At 45.5% G+C, this 20,519-nt stretch overlaps 1 protein-coding gene across 1 annotated transcript; it reads left to right on the top strand.

Annotated features, from left to right (window-relative positions):
* Positions 1-924: 924 nt before the first annotated feature.
* Bsx (brain specific homeobox) lies at positions 925-4,535 on the top strand. The gene is made up of 3 exons (XM_041656756.1): positions 925-1,186; positions 3,067-3,263; positions 4,296-4,535. The coding sequence occupies exons 1-3, from the start codon at positions 925-927 to the stop codon at positions 4,533-4,535; spliced, it is 699 nt and encodes a 232-aa protein (XP_041512690.1).
* The last annotated feature ends 15,984 nt before the right edge of the window (positions 4,536-20,519 follow it).

Raw genomic sequence — 20,519 nt, forward strand, 5'->3', positions numbered from 1 at the left:
AGAGACAGGGGATAAAATCTAATGCAGTGATGGGGGAAGACTGACTGGAACGGGTGATGTAGTAGAAATAGCAAAACAAAAACAAAAAACCAACAACATTTGATTGAAGTGAAGAGCAGCATGGGGGGTGACAGCAAAGGTGACTGTGCACAGATTTTAAATGACCAAGTCATCTGGGTGATAGACATAGAACCCCCCCCCCCACTCCGGTTCATCCACTCCCCAAATTCCAGGTTAAGAATCTTTCACCGGCATCTTTATTTCCCTCAACAATTCAGTGATCCCTCCTGTCAATGTAACCCAACTCTAGCAGCTCCGCGTGGCAGCAGACAGTCTGCATAGTTGTTTCTTCACTTTTCTCCTCCTTTGTTACCCATGTCTGAAACTCTTTAAAAACCAAACAGGCCCAAATGCTTGCGTAAGTGCTTTATTCCTACGCTATTGTGACTCTTTGGGTATTCTTGCTTGTTAAACAACGGCGAAAAAATTCATTTTCAGTCTTTTTAAAAGCCGGACCACAACAGTTCTTGCAGGGGAGGGGCAGAAATTGGGGTTGAGAATCCTGCTAGGAACCGAACCCATTGAGCTCAGCGCTCCCTGCTTGGCCAGGCTCATTCAGCACCGCGGACAGATCCCCGCCCCGCCCCGAGCCCACCCCACCCTCCCCTCTGCCTCCGCAGCCTCGCTATTGGTTCTCTCGGCTCCCCTCTCCAAGCTGCCAATTCTCCAACACACAGAACCAACCTACCCAGGCGCTGGAGAGGCAAGAAGACAAGCACCGGGGATAGCCCAGGTCGGTAGAGCAGCCGAGATCTGAGCCTAGGCAGTCAGGAGCAGGTGCGGGCTTTCGACTAGGCCAGCTGCGAAGCTGTCTGCCTTCTACACTTTGTCCTGGCCCTCACCCCGTGACAGGCGCTCCACAAGATGAATATCAACTTCACCTCTCCTCTCCATCCGGCATCTTCTCAGAGGCCCACGTCGTTTTTCATAGAGGACATTCTCCTACACAAGCCCAAGCCGCTGAGAGAGGTGGCCCCTGACCACTTTGCGAGCTCTCTGGCCTCTAGGGTGCCTTTGCTAGACTATGGCTATCCCCTTATGCCCACACCCACCCTCCTCACCCCTCATGCCCATCACCCTCTGCATAAGGGGGACCACCACCATCCTTATTTCCTGACCACCTCGGGTAAGTATCAGAAGCCCCCAGGAGTGGGGAGAGACAGGGGGAGCTGGGTTTTGTTTATTTTGTTTTGTTTCAGCACAGCCCCCAGGAACCAGATCTGGCAGGGTGGCCTCCCTCCTTCTGCAACAGTAGAAGGTTGGGGGCCTGTCTGAGAGAAGAAGAGCTCCCCCGAGGCATGCCAATGAGGGGAACGATTCGTGGTTACTTCGCAGTTTTTATAACGGGACAGGATGGGGATTGTGTCTGGCTATAGGCAGCTGGAGTGGATGGATGTGGTCATATTCCTGGTGGGAAGTGCTCCGTCTTACTCTACTCTTCCAGGCCAACTAGTTCATTTCTCAGCTTCCCCCGCCCCCAACTTCTTCCATCTCAGAAGGAGGTCCTCCATCATCTTGTCCCAGGGAATCCCCCCCGAACTTTGCAGTGCAGAGACTGAAAAGGCTTCACTTGGCCAGTTCTCTTTGGCTAGGTTGGGTCAGGAATATTGGCCGGTTCTGGAGAGGACATGGAAGTGAGGGAGGGCTTGGGGGAGGGGGTAGTCTGAGGAAAGAAGATTCAGACTGGCAGGAAAGGTTCCCATCAGAAGAGAGCTGCAACTCTTGAACCATCTTCGCTTCTAAGGTTCAACATTTAATTCATGGTCAGTCTGCTTGGCTTTCCTTCTTCTGGCCCAGTTGCTGGGATCTGTTGTTAAAGTATTTCAGGCTTAGTGTTTGGCAAGGAGTGGGGACTGGGAAAGTAAGAGTGGGCCTGGAGATGCTGGGGAACATGTAGGTTCGTTCGTTCGTTTCTCTTAGGCTACATGTACACTTTCTTCCCTAACATTTTTTTTTCCAGCTAGACTAGAAAAAAAATTTTTTCTACTCCCGATGCTGAGCACAATAGTGAATTCGCTCCAGTGGGAGTTGAGGGAAGGGAGCAGGCAATGTATAAAATGTGGGCACTGGGATTCAGAAAAAAATGAAAAGTGTATAAACCCACTCTCAAGCACGAGCTTAGGGAGGAGATTTTGAGGTATCATCGAGGTCTGCATTGCACCCTGGCTTTGACGCAAAGCGGAGAACCAACTCTTCTCTCAGGGCTGGTATTGCCCAAAATCCGTGGTGCTAAAACAGCTTGGTAGATACTGGTGTCTGAGGCCTGTATTCTTGGAGCATCTAAAACATTGAGTAAAGCTGAGAGGGTCGAGAAATGGAAGCATCCTCTTCTGATTACCAGAAAAAAAGCACCTCAGCTCTCCTGATTCGCGGGGCTTGAAGTCGGAGGGAAAAGCTTAGGATCAGACTACACAGGGTCTCCAGGGCGACCCTGCCACTGACAAGGAAATGTCGGGGGCGAGCGCCATAGTTTCTCTGGATAAGCGTTTTTGCGCTGTTTTGTTTGGTTGATGGAAGGGTAAAGGCGACCCGGGAAAGGTGCTTTTTAGAACTGAGAAGGCCAAGTCCTATCTAGCCTTCTGCACCCGACTAGCACACGGTGTTGTAGAGGTCTGGGTGGAAGCGAGTGGACAGCTCCGGTACCATCGGACTCCGCGAGAAAACTTTGCCTGGCCCAACAGATAACTGGATGCGCGCTGTGAGGAAGTCTTCCCACGAAGATTTTTATTTTAAGCTCTCTGGATCTTTGCTCTTTTTTTCTTTTCGGTTTTACTTGTTTATTGTTTGTATTTTGGGATGGTCTTCTAGGAAGAGATCTTCAAGCGCTATTTTACGATCCTCCTCCCCACTGTCTTAGAGTTATAGAGAGATGGGTTCCAGGAGCTTTGAGGCAAGTAGGAGATAGGGTTCAGGAATGCTGGGCACCGGAGTGGAGTGGAACTGGGAGGCTGAAGTTACTTTCTGGATCTGCGGATTCTGTCCAACGAACTGCTCTTGTCTCTCTAGGGGTGCCGGTTCCGGCGCTGTTCCCGCACCCGCAGCATGCGGAGCTGCCGGGGAAGCACTGCCGCCGCCGCAAAGCTCGCACCGTGTTTTCTGACTCGCAGCTCTCCGGCCTGGAGAAAAGGTTTGAAATCCAGCGCTACCTGTCGACACCAGAGCGTGTGGAGCTGGCCACAGCCCTCAGCCTCTCCGAGACTCAGGTGGGCAGGAGAGGGGAGGAAGCCCCGCATTCTACGTCCTGCTCTTCTTCCTTCAGCTCTGAACAGTTCCAGAACCATGAAATAAAAATGTACCCCTCCCCTCTCCTTGCAGATTATCCCCAAGACCCGAAAGAATTTATACCCAATTTTCACATTAGATTTATCTTCCCGGCTCTATTGGGAGGAAAAATCACTTCGAGTGATTCGGCTATCACCGAATGGTTTTTTTTAAATGGTTATTTCTATTCCTCTTCCAACTAAGCGGGTGACAAGCTGAGATGGAGGGTTCTTGTTTCTGGAGAAGCTTAAACAGTTTTTTTTTTTTTTTGAAAGGGTTTCCTCGTGTAGCCAGGATGGCGCAAAACCCCATCTTTCTGCCTCAACCTCCGTGTGTGGATTACCAGCTTACACCACCACTCTATGCTCCTTTACCCCTCTTCACTGCCCTCCCCCCATGTACTTATTTCAGTCCGTGCCATTCACAGCTGCAAGTCGTCCTAGGTACCCCAGGGCTTGAGCACACTGCAGTTAAAGTGTCCGCTTTAGTTTCTCTCTTTTGTCCTATTCATCCATCCCCTCTACCCCTTCCTTTATTCCTTCTCACGATCTTGCTGTGAAATCATTAGTCATTCAGAGCGGAGACTAATACTCTCTCCAAGGAAAACCGGTCACTTCACTCCATTCTTGTCTTCCAGTCCACAATGTCTGTTGGGCCCAGGATTCGGTTATCTCCATCACAGGTTCATAAAGGAAATCCTATCCACTCAGCACTTACCCTTATTAATCACTCTCCACATCCCTGACCTCATCACTATTCTGGGGCAATCTCTCTTGGAAGCCTTAGGTTCTCGTTCAGCCTAAAACGATAAAGTGCGACTTTTCCAAAAGCACAAGGGGACTGAAACGTTAGGACCGAGTTAAATTCAGTAGACAGACGGCCTTTTCACCTAAACGCCACCATTCGCCCAGGTCTTAGCTCTGTCACCATTTGTCTGAGGAATGACATGATTTTGTTTGTATCCCCTAAACTAGGTGAAAACGTGGTTCCAGAACCGGCGGATGAAGCATAAAAAGCAGTTGAGGAAGACTCAAGACGAACCCAAAGCCGCAGACGGGCCAGAGAGCCCCGAGGGCAGCCCCCATGCCCCAGAGGCCGCCGTCGCCGACGCTCGGCTGAGTCTGCCCGCCGGCGCCTTCGTGCTTACTGAGCCGGAGGACGAGGTGGACATTGGGGACGAAGGCGAGCTCAGCTCAGGGCCGCACGTCCTCTGAATGGCCGCGCTGGGGATACCCGGGAGAGAAGGTCGCGGGGCCAGACGAGGTCCTTGCGGGGCGGAAAGACTCGCCGAGACTCTAGACTATTCCAGCCGCCCGGGCTGGAAGGACAGACGCAGCCCATTCATCAACCTACAGCCGCCCGCGACCCACCCCAAGCTTCCTCCCGAAGCTCATTCTGTCCCCGTCGGGAATCACCAGTGTAATCGCTGGTTCCCGTGCCCAGGACCTGCGCTGTGTCGTAGCCCAAACTGGCATCCGGGCTCGCGGTTCTACAATTCGACAGAGCTTTCCTCCCGCTGCCAATACAGAACCTCTCCATTCTCATTTCTCAGCCAGTTGTCCCCTAGTTCTGTCACCCTGTACCCGCGCGCGGTCTCTGCACCTGGACAGTAGCTCTCCCTTAAGCAGTACCGTTGACTGCAGATGAAGGGACCAGGTGGCTGCGGTCATGCGGGGATCCAGGCAGAGCCACACGGATCCTTTGAACCTTCAGTGTCCTGACTGAGTTGTCGGAGACTTTTCACTATTTCTGCTCACACCCCTACCCGGACCCCACATCTCTAACTCAAATCCTTAGGCGATCCCCTTCTATGGATTGCGCTTCCATCCTTTTCCTTCCCGGTGGTCATCGGTGCGCTTGGTGTCCCGGGCTCTTGCGGCGCTGGTGGACCCCACAATTTCCATCCCCCCACAGAATCGTGGACAGAGAAAATCCACAGCTCAATTTCTGCTACCCGAACTTGTTGCACTTGTCCCGCAACCCTTCCATGTCCCAAAGGCTACTGAGATTTTAAAAGTGTTGTCTTCGGGTTGTTCATGGACGCGCTCACTCCGTGCAGTGTTTTAGCAAGGCGTAGGATGGCAAGGAGCACACTCCACAGCTTTCCGAATTAAGGCAAAAGGGGTCGTGGGTGCGCACCTGTGTGTGTGGGGGGGGGGCATTGAAGCTGTCGCTTGCCCCTCCACTCCTCTTCTTTGCCCCAGGAAGGTCTTCTATTCTCTTGCTAGATCTGCAGTCTCTTTAGATAACAAAGGACTTGCGGGGCAAAAATGGGAAGGAGCATGGGTTTCCGGAATTGTTCATTGTCCGGTTCAGCTAGCACGTCACCTCCCTTGTCTCAGATAGTTTCTTATATCCCTCGGTAGCAAGGACCTTTACTTAGCAGATTCTCGATCCCGACTTTCCTGTTTTCAATCATTTGACTAATGGAGATGAATGAATTTCATCCAGGTGAAAAAGGTCACCGCAAACGGTATCTTGTCTCTGCAAACTGCGGATGCGGACAGGACCGCCGCCTTTGGGTATTTTGTAACGGGAAACTATGCTAATGAAGTATGTGAAGACCCTTCTCCGATTAGCAGCCCGGCGGCGGGGAGGAGGACTTAGGTTTCGGGTCTGCCTTGGCTTCTGGTGGGTTTTAGATTATTGATTTCAGGAAGACTGGAAGGCGGGAATTTAGCAGGTGCCTTCCCCACCCTCGGGCGGGCGCAGAGATAAACAATGACCAAGACTGCAATGGTTTGAGTTTGGGTTGCATTTAATCTTTTTTTCCCTCAACGAGGGCATGCATTTCCAAATTCCTTTAGGTGAAAGTTCTGAGACTACGAATGTAACAAATGGATATATACTTTAAAAACAAAAACAAAACAAAACCAAGTGGAAGAAAGAGTTTTACCCAGTCTGTATCGTTTAGGAGGCAAAGCTAACACTTGTATCGCAGCCTTTGGACTTTGGGTAGTGCTTGCTAGTCAGACAAGGGAACTGTGAAGCACAGGTTGGGAAACTGAGGCTTGACAAAGTTAAGAATGTATCCATGAAATTTGGGCTAGCTAACAGCTGAACGTGGACGCAGATCTTTGGCTCTGTTCCCTTCTTTTCCTATGTTCTTCCCTTTTGCTACTTTCTGGTAACAATGCCTGTCTTGCAGTTTTCCCCTGTAGCTTTATAAGAACATCATCCTCATTCCTTTAGTCTGTGAAGTTGTGGCTGATGATGATGCTCAGAGTTCTCCTCTTCTGTTCAGATAATGACCATATTTTTTTCAAACGCAGAGACTCTTCAGGCAAGACCCCTACTTCGAAACGTCATCTACAACCTTACAGAACCATGTAAAGGAAGTAGTTTGCAGAAAATATGTTACAGTAACACACAGGCACACGCGCTTGCACACACACACACACACACAAACACACACACACACACACACACACCAAACAAAAACCAACCATCCAAACAAACCAACAAACCTTTTGGTTAGAGGAATGTGATTTGATAAGAGAAAGATAGCTCACACAAAAGCATGGAGCCAAGAGCTTAGGGGAAAAAACCATCAAATTGTTCTGGTTCTGAGCACAACAACTGCTAAGAAAAGCAATGGTAAAAAAATATATGTGGAGCCAGCTAGAGGGAGAGTTTAATTAGTCGGTGAACACAGACTCAAAAGCACTGGGCATTTGTCTTTTCTGCCTTCAGAAAATCCTTGGGGATCGGAGTGAGGGCATTTCATGAGCTTTTGTCTTGAAGAAGCGGGTAAACAGAGAAGCTTCCAGTTTAAGAATAGCTCTTCCTCATTGGGGCGCAGTCCGGAGTCCCAGGAACTGGGGTCTGATTCAGGAGCATCATCTGCTTAGGAAGATGTAACTTCTAGCTATCCTGACCTGGAATGACTGGGAGGGGAAGAGCTCTGAATGCAACCAGACATTGCAACCAGACATAGAAGCAAGGCAGTTTTCTTACCAGCCTCACCCCAATCCTGGAATTGTAGAAAGCAAAGTGATGGCAAAATTTTCTCCTCTCCTCTCCTCTCCTCTCCTCTCCTCTCCTCTCCTTTCCTCTCCTCTCCCTCTCCCTTCCCCTCCTGTTCTTCCCCCAGTCCTTCCTTTCTTCCAGATCAGTGATATTAAAAGACAGGCACAATTTAGTCTCAATTGAATGTAACATGGCAGCAATTTTTGCTTTTGACCTTCAAAACTGATCAAAGCCTCAATAGGCTGGAAAAGTATTTTGTCTGAATGGTTTGGGCTTTTGTCTCAATTCAGTTCCTCTTGTTAGTAAAGATCCTGCAAAACTATGTGCATTATATTGTAGAAAGACACATAGACCTGATTTTGAAGAGACAGAAGCATCTTTGAGTAGCTGAGGAAGGCAAATAACTTCTCATCTAATCCCAAATGGGAATGCCCGCCCCCATATTTGTTCCTAAGACTCTGCTCCTGAAGGACTCGATTTCCGAGTTTCTGAGAGAGACTTTTGGTAATATTTCTCAGCTTATTGTTAGCTGACTGTCACGCTAAGAAATACTTAACTCGAATGTGTGTCAGGGCTTAGGGAGGATTGGCGCTCTAAGAGGTAACAATGGAGAGGCACACCACATGGGCTCCTGGAGCTGAGAGAATCATTCTGTAAATACACCCTGTTGAAGCAGTGATTTCCTGGGTCTTCATGAATTTGACTCACTCTGCAAAATAATGAATTACTTGAGAAATACTTAAATTGCTATGTTTATTTTTCATGTTTTGGTCATGGCACTTCAAAGAGAATATTGACATGCTAACACTTAATGAGTGTGAAGGAGCCTAGATAGTTATTGGTGTGTAATACACAAATAAAGGACTGACAGCCAGCCTTTGGGCTAGGCAGAGGAAAGCTTTGGGGAGGCGTGGAGGGGGAGCTAGCTGTGGCAGCTGCCCTTGGAGGTGGAGCTACTCTGCCATGCTAAAGAAGAGGATGGGTCTAGGGACAAAAAGTCCACAAGCCACCAAGTACCTTCTCATTGGGAAGGTTTAGGCAGAGGTTACAGACAAGTCCAGAGCACTTCCTAGTGTGGGCCTCTCTCTTATACAAAGCTGGGATACATGCCTCCTCTCGTTCCTCCTCCTGGGAATTGAACCCAGAGCCTTGCGCATGCGTTTTAGGCAGTGTACCACCACTGAACTCCATCTCCGGCCCTCTCCATCATTAGACTCTCACATGCTATCTTCTCTCACAGGTTTCACATTATTTATGTGGTCTGACATTTCATGAAGACTTCAGTTCTTGCATCCTAATTTAAACAAATAGATCTGCAGCAATTAGAAGACTTGAGAGAAACAGGGAAGAGGGGGAGAATGCGTATTTTAATTCACTGAGTTCTAATGCTTCATTTCAGAAAGTAAATGACATCAAAGTGTCATTTTACTAAGTTAAAGGCAATGGGACTCCCAGGAAGAAATTATTCCTGTTAGAGGACACATCTAATAACTTCCAAGCCCTTCGTTCGACACGTTAATATGTGGGAGAAATCAAGTCTCAGATACTCACAAAGACAGAGTGGCAGGATTAAGAGAAGAAACTGCTTCCAGTGATATCACACAAGCAACCCGGGTTGTTATGGTTAAGTGACTACAGGTCTGTGGGTCTCATAGCTTGCAGAATTTTTGTAGCATCTTCAGATGTAAGAATTAAAAAGAAGCAACATGAACCTGGAATGAATTTCCTGGGAGGTTCTGCGTTCCTTCACACTCTTTTCATTCAAGCCAAGGTGGGGCAAGAGCTTTCTGGGCTATTTCAGAAGATACTCCTCATCTGATAGGATGAGTCAGGGCATCATGTTTATACCTTTCCTTTCCAAAAAAAAAAAAAAAAAAAAAAAACCCTCACCAATCCTCTAGTGATGATGAGTTACTAGAGGCACACAGAAACATGCTCAGTGGCCTAAAGCTTGTTAGTTTGGGGAGTTGCCCAGTTAATACAACTAGTTGATTAGAGAAAATGTTAGTAGATATTTACTAGTGGGATAAAAATTCAAATGGCTCTCCTATGTTCCCTCCAGTTTATTTTGTCGGTTGTTCATTTGAAGCCAAGTCTCACTACATAGATGAGGCTGGACTCGAGCTCAAGGTCCCCCTTTGCCAGCCTCCCAAGTTCAAGGATAACAAGCCTGCGTCCCATGCCCAGGGTACCAGATAAACGAGCCTCCATGATTTCATTTGGAGCTATCCCTTTCTCTTGTGCTCTTCCTGTGGTACTGGAGAATCACAGGTGGGGCTGAGTTGGCATCACCGTCTTTGACCTGGTGCGCCCTATAAATGAGTTAGGAATGGTGAGTGGAGAGAGATAAGAGCTATGCAGGCCTCCTACGAGGTCTCAGCTGGAAGAACACGGCAGACTGCCCCTTAGGTCAGAACATATCAGTTATGAAGGCCGTGACACCAGACTACACAGGAGCTCAACCATGCCATTGCAAAGGATGTCTCGGAGGAGCTGTGTGGATGGTTCCATTGCACTTTGTCCTACTGTTTTGAGCTAGGAGAAGATTTATATTCCCTGAAAGAAACATGGCCCCAAAGGCTTCATTGTAAATGGCTCGCTGACATCAAGCCTTTTCCCTCTTTACCTTTCCTCACCCCATTATGCTCTAGGATTTCAGTTATCTGGTTTGCTGACTGACAGGGAATAGAGAGAGGGAGGTTCAAATTCATAGGAACCTTTTTAGTGACAAAGAATTATCTACGAGGAAAAGCCAGAATTTATGTTCCGGCTGTATTGTTAAGGTGTCTTTCCCCTTTGAGCACAAAAACAAAAACAACCCCCTTCAAAAGCAGAAACAAAACTGGGCATAAAGGTCCGTATTTGTAATCCTAGCACTTGGGAGGTAGAGGCAAGAAGATCAGTAAGAAATTCAAGCTCATCTTTGGCTCGACATAGTGAGTAAGAGGCCAGGCCGGGAAACATGGAACTCTTGTCTCAAAAATAAAATTGGGGATGGAAGAAGTGATGAGACAGATTTGTTGGGGCCAGAAAGATGTGCCACACAAGCCTGAAGACCTGAGCTCCATCCCAGGAAAACCTGTAAAGGTGGAAGGAGAGAAAAATTCCATAAAGTTGTCCTCTGATGTCCACATATCCACCGTGGTTTGTGCTACCTGTCCCCAAATACATAAAAATAATACATTTAAGGTAGAAGAACATAAACACATTCATTGTGAAATTTTTAGAAATTTTTTAAAAATTAATTAAAATATTGATGAATATAAAATATTAGGGAGCAGCTGAATTTCCAGCATTCATTGTCTCCCTAGAGGCCACATTATAGTTAATAAGATGATGGAGTCTCCTTGCCAATAATTTACTCCATTGCAAGCCAAAGAATAGCCTGCTGGTATTTTATTGTTTTTTAAGATTTATTTTTATTGTTTTTAAAATTACGTACACATGTGTGGTTATATGCATGTGTAAATGCAGATGCTTGCAGAGTCTGGAAGAGGGTGTGGGATTTTCTGGAGCTGGAATTAGAGGTAATTGTGACCCACCCAACATGGGTTCTGGGAACCAAATTTGAGTCCTCTGTCAGATCAGTATGAACTCTAAACCACCAAGCCATCTCTCCAGTCCCATAACATTTTTTGGGGGCGGGGGAGAGACAGGGTTTTATGTAGCCCAGGCTGATCATGAGCTTTCTATGTAGCTGAAGATGGCTCTGAACTTGTGAGGCTCCTGCCTCTACCTCCTCAGCGCTGGGACTACTGGCACGCACCACCACACTGAGTGTAAGCGCACTATAGTCTGAACCCAAGGCTTTATGCACACGGGACAAGCTCTCTACTATCTGAGTTGCATACCTGCCTGCTCAGCTAGCCCTCACTCTACCTCCTCAGTGCTTGACTTGAGACTTCAAATGGGAATTTATACACTAAAAGCAAGACCAAATGAAGGAAAGCCCAATACTGCATGCCAGCTCTGCTCATACATTTTTGCCTTTACTTTAAATTCCTAAGGGCTTTATTTTAAATTTTAAAGAGCTGTCTTTTATTATTTATACATGCACATTGTTTAAAGAACCAAATAGCTCTATAAGGATTTTATTTTTTTAAAAAAAGGAAGGAAGAAAGAAAAGAAAAAAGAGGTTCCTACCTTCTTCCTAATTTTTTGTTTAAGTTTTTTTTCATTTTATTTATTCAGTACGTGTGTATGTGTGTGTGCTTGAATGCACATGTGTGTGCATGCATATTTGTGTGTACATACCACACATATCATAGTGGAGGTCAAAATATAACTTGGGGGAGTTGGTTCTCTCCTTCCACCATGTGAGTCCTCGGGGTTGGCAGCAAGGACCCTTTCTCACTGAGCCATCTCAATGACCAACCCCTTCCATGTTCTTTACCCCAGAGACAACTACCCATCTTTCATCTCTGCTCATTTTAGTGTGTCTCTGTTTCTAAGGTAATTCACTGAACTGTTGTTTTTCGTATTGCTGGTTTAGACTCTAGAACTTTAGACCAGGAATGATGGAAATATCTTTTTTCTTCCCTGTCTCTGCCACATACACCCTCTCTCCATTTCCCTTCTCAGTAATATATCACCAGTTACATCACTATGATGACATACATATGCAGTTTCCAGCTGTGCCAGCTAGCCAGTAGAGGCTTGCTTCTCCTCTGATTGAACTATCCCACTGTCTTAAAACTCTTACACTCTCCTCCATCTTACTTCTGAGATACTCATATTTCTAACATCTGGCTTCCCTGAAAAAAAAAAATGTCTCTCCCAGCCCCTTCGGAAGAGTCCACTCTTCTTCTGGTGTCAAAGCAACTCCCTTCCCGGTCACCCTGGGAGTTCCTTTCACTTCCTTCTGTTCTTCTTTCTCAAACTATCTTCTTTCTTATTTTCCCTGTCTTGTTTGGGTTTTGTTTTGTATGCGGGACTGAGTTTCAAGCTTCAGTCAAGAGCTCTGCTATGGGCTAATATCTCTTGCTCTGGGAAACAAATCTATTGTGCTTTCTGAGAACTGGTACCTGATGGGTAGAAGTACTGCAATCACTCTTGTGTAAGGTAAATCTTTATTCCAGTCCTATGGTTATGAGCACTTCTAAGTAGAAATAATTTATGAGCATTTCTGAGTAATTCCGAATGCTTGACTCCACTGGTTCAGCTGCCAATTGCAACTGTTGATCCAAACCCATCTGTATGCTCAACTGCAGCTGTGCTGTTTCTCAGGATCCTTTCTGGAAGCCAACAGGATCTTCTCTTTCCAAGCCAGTGTACCAAAATTCAGTTACGCCTCTCGTTTCGGTTCTGTTTTCACCCGAACTTCCGCACATCCGGAAGACACTGTCGATCTGAAAATTCATTTGATCTTTCAGTTAGAAGCAGTTTTCTCGAGCTGTTCCTTTGATGGCCCTCTCTCCCCCTTTATTTTCTATTTGTTCCTTATCTAATGCCTGCGCTTTGGATTTTTCCCCACTAGATTTCAGGCTCCTCACTTTGTGTTCTCTTTGCTTTATTTCTTTCCCTTCACATTTTCATTCCGATTTCTGGGGAAAATCCTTCTGTTATTTTCTAACCTCATGCTTGAGTTGACTTTTGATGCCATGCTGTCCTGTCTCTAACTCATAGGGCTCTTTCAGGGCCCCCAGTTCTCCTTCTCTTGAAAGGTGTCTTGTGTAATAAGCTCAGATGCTTGGGATTTCTGCTATTCTGACCCTATTTAAAATGAAAGATGAAGAACTTGATGAGAACCTAAGAGTACAGGTGCAGGAGCTGAGACCTTTATTATGAGCAGTTGAAGGACCCGTGAGGCCAGGAGTTTTAGGTCTTTTTCTTTAAATTTGCTTATTTACTTGATGAGAGAGTCTCATGTAGGGTAGGTTGCCGATGATGAATTTGGATTCTAGTTCTCTGGCTTCTACCTCTGTGGTGCTGTTAAAGGCACACACCACAGGCCTATTATAAGGTTCTGGATATAATTAAGAGCCTCGTGCATGTTTGGCACTCACTCTACTAACTGAGATATGTTCCTGTCCCCTAAAGTACAGACAAAGCAACCCCAAGTTAATAGTTTCCTCCCCTCTTTTAGCACTACCAATTGAACCTGGGACCTCGGGTATGTTAGTGGATTGCTCTACCAATGAGTTACAGCCCCAGGGTTTTTTCTTGTTGCCAGTCAGATTCCCTAGAGAAGAATTTTCTAAACTCTTCCTTCAAATGAAGTCTCAACAATCTGAGAGCCCAGGGAAAGAGGACAGTTCTTGAGCATCCTCACTGTTTACTAAGGTGAGTCAGGATGACTCAGGGCTATTCTCTGGGCTGGCTTAGAATTTACTACTTTTGGAGTTGGTCAGTTTTTCTAAAGTGTGCCACTCATGTCTTTTTCCGGCTTTCAGAATTTCATTACTGCCGTCATTCCTCCTCCTTGGGCCTTTTTAGAGTTCTTGTTTTGTAGCCATTTCCTCTGAGATTAAAATCTTCCATCCTGGAGGGATGCTCATCAAGATACAAGATGTTTACAGACAGGCAAAACAACTCCATAGTCTAACATTCCACCCTGCAGGGAAGCTCCAGAAGACACGAACACCTCAGAATAGTTTCAGGAAGTCCCTGAAACTGAGCAGACTCACTTAGGCTCCTTCCTTTCCAAGCATGCACAGAAGCATGTTCAAGACAGTTGGAAATCAGTTGCAGATACACTGCGCTGTTTAGATGAAGTTCAGACTGAGCAGTCTGGAGGAAGCGAAGACAAGACAAGTGGATGAACTGTCTGGGAGAAACAAAGATTAGCTGAGCTGCCTGGAAAAGGCTTAGACCCACTATGCTGCCAGGAAAGGACACCCTAAAACCTGATGAGCTGCCTCTAGGCTGTGCCGTGTGCTCCAGTTCCCAGCTTTGAGAGATTTTACCCTCAATGGGGTGGGCTTTGGTGATGCAGCTGTCTTTGAGTCACCTCTGTTCATGTATAACCTCTCCCCCATATTCCTGTAAATAACTCCAATAAAATGTATTGGCTTGTCAAATTGGACTTTGGGAGTATCTGTACTTTGATCTGTTGCGAGTTTCTTCTCTGGGATAAGTGAACATTTGTCCACATTTCCCCTGGAAGAGTTTTCACACAATTATTTCCTATGATTAATCTTGAAAATAAAACTAGATTTTTTTTTGTGTGTGTATGTGTGTGTGTTTGTGTGTTTCCACATGACATGGGAGTTAGGAGGATGAGAACACAAAACTGTTCTGGAAAAGGCTCTGAATAGTTTGTAGAAATTACAAGGACTGGGCCGGCAACATAACTCAGTGGGTAAGGGTGCTTGAGGCTCCAAACCCAGGTCTTACACTGTGTAAGAAAAGAAAAGAAAAAAGACTTGTACACATTTATACACACACAAAATAAGCAAATGCTTTAAAAAATTCTCTAAGGGAAAGCATTTTTGCTACAGTTGGTTCTCTGCATTTGAATGAGGGAATCTGCATCTGTGGATCCAACCACCAACTGAAAATATTTGAAAAAGCTATGTTTTCCGTGGGAACACATGAAGCCTCTGTTTTCTTGTCCGTATTCCCCGAACAGTGCAATCTGATAGCCATTCCTGTAGCATTTGCATTGTATAATGATACTTAGAGCTGAGTTAGAGCACATGAAGGATGGATGGGCGTCACAAGCAAACACCAAGCCATTTTAATCAAGGGACTTGGCCAAACACAGAGTCCTCATATCTGTGGGGAGTTCTGCATCAGGTTCCCCTTGAATTCTGAGGGGTGACTGTGTAGACTTTTTCTTGAATTGGGGTTAATTTAAAATCTAGGTATGCAGCCGAGTGAAGAGAAGGGGAAAAATGGGAGAAATAGAGAAGGCCAGACAGATGCACAGACAGACAGACTTGCATATGTAGGCTCTCAGGAGAATGAGATGAACAGGACAGGCAGAATTGGAAGGTGACCAATTAAGACATTAAGTGTTTTGTGACACATGGACGCATCTGTATTTGGCTCTGATAACAAGGCCATCAGCTCATTTTCAGGGGGCTGCTGCTTTCTTCAGCTCAATCCTCAGATCAAAGCCGAACTGTCCGCCTGCATTTTTCAGTCAGAATGGGGATGCTAATTTCTACTCCTTAATGTGTGATGGTGAGAGACCCCTTCAATTAACTGAATTCTATAGCCGGCAAAATAAAAGGTACACAAAATAGAGGTGCAGGCTGGAAGAGCCGAAATTCTCATTAAATCAAAAGGTCCGGTATTCATTACCTCGTGCATCTGAGGCTAAACACTAAATATGGGGATCATCAAAGGAGATTTAATGGGTTAAATTGAGACTATAATCTAATTAAAATATTAGACACGGCTAAATAGTTCTTTGATATTCATCTAAAGCTTTCATTAAAAATAGGTGCTTGAGGTTTGTAACATAGGAGATTATCAATTTTAAGTAGGGACAACAAATTTAGGGACCTCATCTGCACCACTTCAAAGTGTCAGCATTGTGTGGGTGCAGGGAAAACGGCAAGGACCTCACTGCCAGGTGACAGAACGGGAAGGGGAGGGAGGGCCAGCCAGGCTTTAGCATCCTCATTTTGATCACTGCTTGGATGTCAAAAACTATAGTGAAATATTAAATAGGGAGAGAATTTGCCATAAAGGAAAATAGTGGGGCCCAAATTATTCTCTGTAGAACTCTTCACCGAGTTTATTCAGAGTAACCTTGGAATCAAGCCTTTTCTCTGTGTAGACCTAGGTTTTCAAAGAATGATTTTCTTTTTTTACTGTTACATAGGCAGTATGGGTGCAAATTTGGGACTCATGGCTGGGGAAATGGCTCCGTGGATAAGAGCACTTGCCCTGCAAGTGTGAGGCCTTGAGTTCAAATCTCCAGTACCCACATAAAAGGTCAGGCATGACTGCCTGCGCCTGTGACCTCAGTGATAAGGAATAGAAACAGGTAGCTCCCCAGCGCTCACTGACCAAAAACAATGAGTTTCAGGGTCAGTGAGAGACCCTGGCTCAAGGAAATAAAGTGAGAAGCCACAGAGAAAGACACCGAATGTCTTGCTCTGGCCTTTTGCATGTGTGCACGGATGTGCAGACACAAATTTCCACAAAGCTTGGAACTACAGACAACAAAGGCCAACTCAAAAGCAGGCCAGGAGTCCCATGATCATGACTGGCCTCTAGGAACTGACAGTTCAGTAAAAGAGTGGGCATGAAGTCTTAGGAGGGATGCCAAGGCCTTACTAAATCCATTGGCCCGGAATTCTCCCTTTGCTGCCGTCCTCTCAGCCTGTTAGAGCGATCTAATAGCAAAGACCATTTATCCAGCTTATTGAAAATTAATTACTTATGTGACCCAGGTTTGCAAAGGGGAAATAAAAAGGTAATGGAGAGGCAACATGAGACATAAACCTGTCTACCAAATTTTCCTCTCTTCATATTTTCTAAAGAGCCCTGCATTGCTAGATAGAGAGCTGAAAAAAAAAAAGCCTATTCGTTCTACGTCTTATTAAGTTTTGCAATGTATTGTTTTTATACCATTTTGGGGAGTCCTGATTTTCAGTTATTCTTCTGAACAAAATCCGGTCATCAGCAGTGAAATATGGGGCTGTTTCAGCCAGTGGCATGATTTGGGGAGTGAAATGGAAAAGTGAACAGTCTGCTATTACAAGCTATTTGCTCAAGAAATTGGTATTTACGTTCTCTCAGTCCCTTTGTGAGAAGGATGTATGCTGTTGCTAAAGGAAGCCACTGAGTAGAAGTGGACACTGTGTTCAGTGTGGAGGCTGTGGGGGAGGGGACAGTTCTGAACACCACTGGCTTCCACTCATGCAGAGTGACTTCTCGGTAAAAATTTAAAAGCAGAATAAACTACACATAACTTTGAGTGGTGTGTGTGTGTGTGTGTGTGTGTGCGCGCGCGCGTGTGCACATGCACGCGCGCGCACACACACAAGAAGGGTGGTATTGGGTATCTTCCTCAGTTGTTCTGGCTTCTCATTGAACGCGGAGCTCAATGGCTCTATTGGACTGACTGTCCATTGATCTTTAGGGCACTACTTCTCCCATCTCAACAGTGCTAGGGTTACAGACGTGTGGGTACTGGGGATCCAAACCCAAACCCTCACTTTAGGACTGAGTCATCTCCTCTGGCCCTAAATGTAACTTTTTAAAGAGTGTCTCTGTGATGGTTTGAATAGAAATGGCCCTATAGACTCATATGTTTGAATGCTTGGCCCATAGGAAGTGCATTATCAGGAGTTGTGGCCTTGTTGGAATAGGTGTGGCCTTGTTGCAGGAAGTGTGTCACTGTGGAGGTGGGTTTGAGGACTTACATGCTTAAGCTATGCCCAGTGTGGGACACAGTCTCTCCCTGCTGCCTGTGGATCAAGATGTAGAACTCTTAGCTCCTTCTCCAGCACCAAGTCTGTCTGCACGGTGTCATGCTTCTTGCTATGAAAATAATGGACTCAGCCTCTGAAACTGTATGCTAGATTCAGTTAAATGTTTTCCTTTGTAAGAGTTGCTGTGGTCATGGTGTCTCTTCACAGCAATAGAAACCCTAACAAAGACAGTATATTTCACCTTAATTGTCCCTTTATAATATAGAAATAGCTTTGTTTTGTTTGACATTATAGAACATTTTTTATAATCACTGATGTAGTGAGTGACCACTGAGACCAGCAAAATCTGCCCCAAAGCAGAGATTCACTTTCTTGTTACAGTTTTCAATCCTTTCCTTCCTGGGAAAATAACAAAAAAGTAGATGGAGCATTTGTGTATTTCTGTTTCTGCCCATTGGGAACCAAAACTATGAAACCGTACAGAGCCTTAGGAGTGAGCTGCCCTATGCCTACGGATGCTTGAGAGTTGGCTGAAATGCATGTTAGGGAGAGGTAATCCTAAAAAGACCACACTGGAGACAGCAACTAAATCATGATACATACATCACGGTTGTGTATATGATCCACATGTATGTACCTTAGGGAGATTTAGTTAAGCTTGATACCTGCAGTCTGTCACCCAAATTCAATTTCCTTCCCTGCTATTTTTCAGTAAGTAATTAGAAAAGAAACCCCGTCTGAGTTGACCGAGCCTGCTATTGTGGGCTGTTTGCTGTCAACTCAGAGTTCTCAATTAGCTCCAGTGTTGTTATAATTACTGGACGTGTTTTCAAACAACTCCCAGTTAATAACGGTTGGGATGAAGAGTCATTTTCTCACTGTAGATGAGACTGTGCACGCTCATGCTTGCTGTGATGTTTTGACAATGATTCATTAACCAATAATAAGCCCCAATTGGGCCCATTAGGCATCATTGCCTTTCCTGGGATTACCTTTTATTTTGTTCCTCGATACTGTCTTTTCTTGACTTGGTTTCTGGATAAGTCCCAAGAGACTCCTTACGGCACAAAACAATATCAAGAAGACAGCTGTCATTAAATTCAGCTACTTGTAAAAATAAAAGGCTCCATGTAAGAGCCTGCTCTTGTGGAAACTTTAGAAAAAGCACTGTCAGAAAGGAGGCTGTGCTAAGGAGAAGGCATGGGGCTTAAAGAGCCTTTATCTGTACCAGTTCACAGAGACCAGGCGGAATTATCTGTCCTACGCCTTTCAACGGCTCATATAACATCTGGTCAAATGCATCCTCCCCAGGCCCCTGCTGTCTCCCTCATGATATCACTTAAGTCCAAATTTCCTTCCTTTCTTCTTTCCTTCCTTCCTTCCTTCCTTCCCTTCCTTCCTTCCTTCTTTCCTTCCTTCCTTTCCTTCTTTCTCCTTCCTTCCTTCCTTCCTTCCTTTCTTCCTTCTTTCCTTCCTTCCTTCTTTCATTTCTTTCCTTGTTTTTGTTCTTTTCTTCTAGTCCTCAACTGTCTTGTTTCATCAAACTTCAAGGATTTCCTAGGTTGTGATATTTTGTGTGTGTGTGTGTTAATGGCACAGTGTGCAAGTGGTCAAAGAATAACATTCAGGGGTCAGTTCCCTCCTCCCACCATGGGCTTCAGGGACTGAACCCAGGCTGCCAGGTTATATAGCATGCACCTTTACCTACTAAGCCTCTTGCCGGCCCTCCATGCGTTCTCACAGAGGATTTTGATGCCATGTTGGTTCACACGGCTGACTTCCAATAGGCTGGTTCTTTTTTATTTTTGAGTTTCTAAACAAATGCCATAAAACGAATCACTTAGGTTTATGAAATCAGTATTGTGCTGCTCACAGAAGGAAATGCAAAGCATATGTCCTTCTCTGTGCTGACTCCTCTGTGTGGACCGTGGCGGCTTAGTGACATTTCGCTGAACCTTGATTCCATGATGGCTTGAGGCCACATCAAGTTTCATTGAATTCGTTCTTTGACTTCAGCCCCAAACTTTGAGCAATGATTTTATTTCTTTCGCTGAAGCATTTTAGATGTTATTTGGCTCTGAGTAAAGACTTTTGATGTCCTAGGGCAGCGATTCTCAACTTTCCCAATGTGACCTAATGTGACCCTTTAATACAGTTCCTCATGTTGTGGTGACCCCAACCATAAAATTGTTTTCCTTGCTACTTTACAACTGTAGTTTTGCTACTTTTATGAAACATAATGTAAATATCTGACATGCAAACCCTGTGGAAAAGGGTCATGATCCACAGGTTGAGAACCACCATCCCAGGGTTTTAAGTGCTGTATGGCCAAGCTTGGCCTTGGGGGATCCTGGGAAATCGTGTTTGTGGTCTGCCAGCTCATTTCACCTGTCTCAGCTCAGCTCCCGGAGTGTGGAGGTGGAGGGAGGTTTGAAACTCACAACAACATTCCATGTCCACAAGTAAATGAATTTCTCTACCATCTCTGTTTTAAGAGGCCGTTTCTGGTGGGCAGCTTTTGCTCCTATCATCACTTATGTAGCACACATACTACCTGGAAGAGAATTTCCAAAGCTGATCCTTCGACCACGCGCACAGATTTGCCCTAGCTCATTAGAATGCCTCATTTCTGGACAGACTCATGGAAGGACGCAATGTCCAGGAAGGAGGTAAATGGTAGTCCTTTGCTGTTGTGGCTCTTTTGAGACAGACTCTTACTATTTAGATCAGGCTAGCCTCCAACTTGAAACACACTCCCGCCCTCCCTGCCTCAACTTCCCGAGTGCTGAGATTATAAACATATGTGATCACTCCTGGTTTTTTAGTAATTTTAAGATTGATACTCTTGATAATGTTTCAAAGGAGAAAAATGAGAGAATAAATATTTACATTCACAGT

This window comes from Microtus oregoni, unplaced genomic scaffold (assembly GCF_018167655.1).
Source record: "Microtus oregoni isolate MIOR12 unplaced genomic scaffold, Mior012 000008F_ref0000371, whole genome shotgun sequence".
NCBI classification, from domain to species: Eukaryota; Metazoa; Chordata; class Mammalia; order Rodentia; family Cricetidae; genus Microtus; species Microtus oregoni.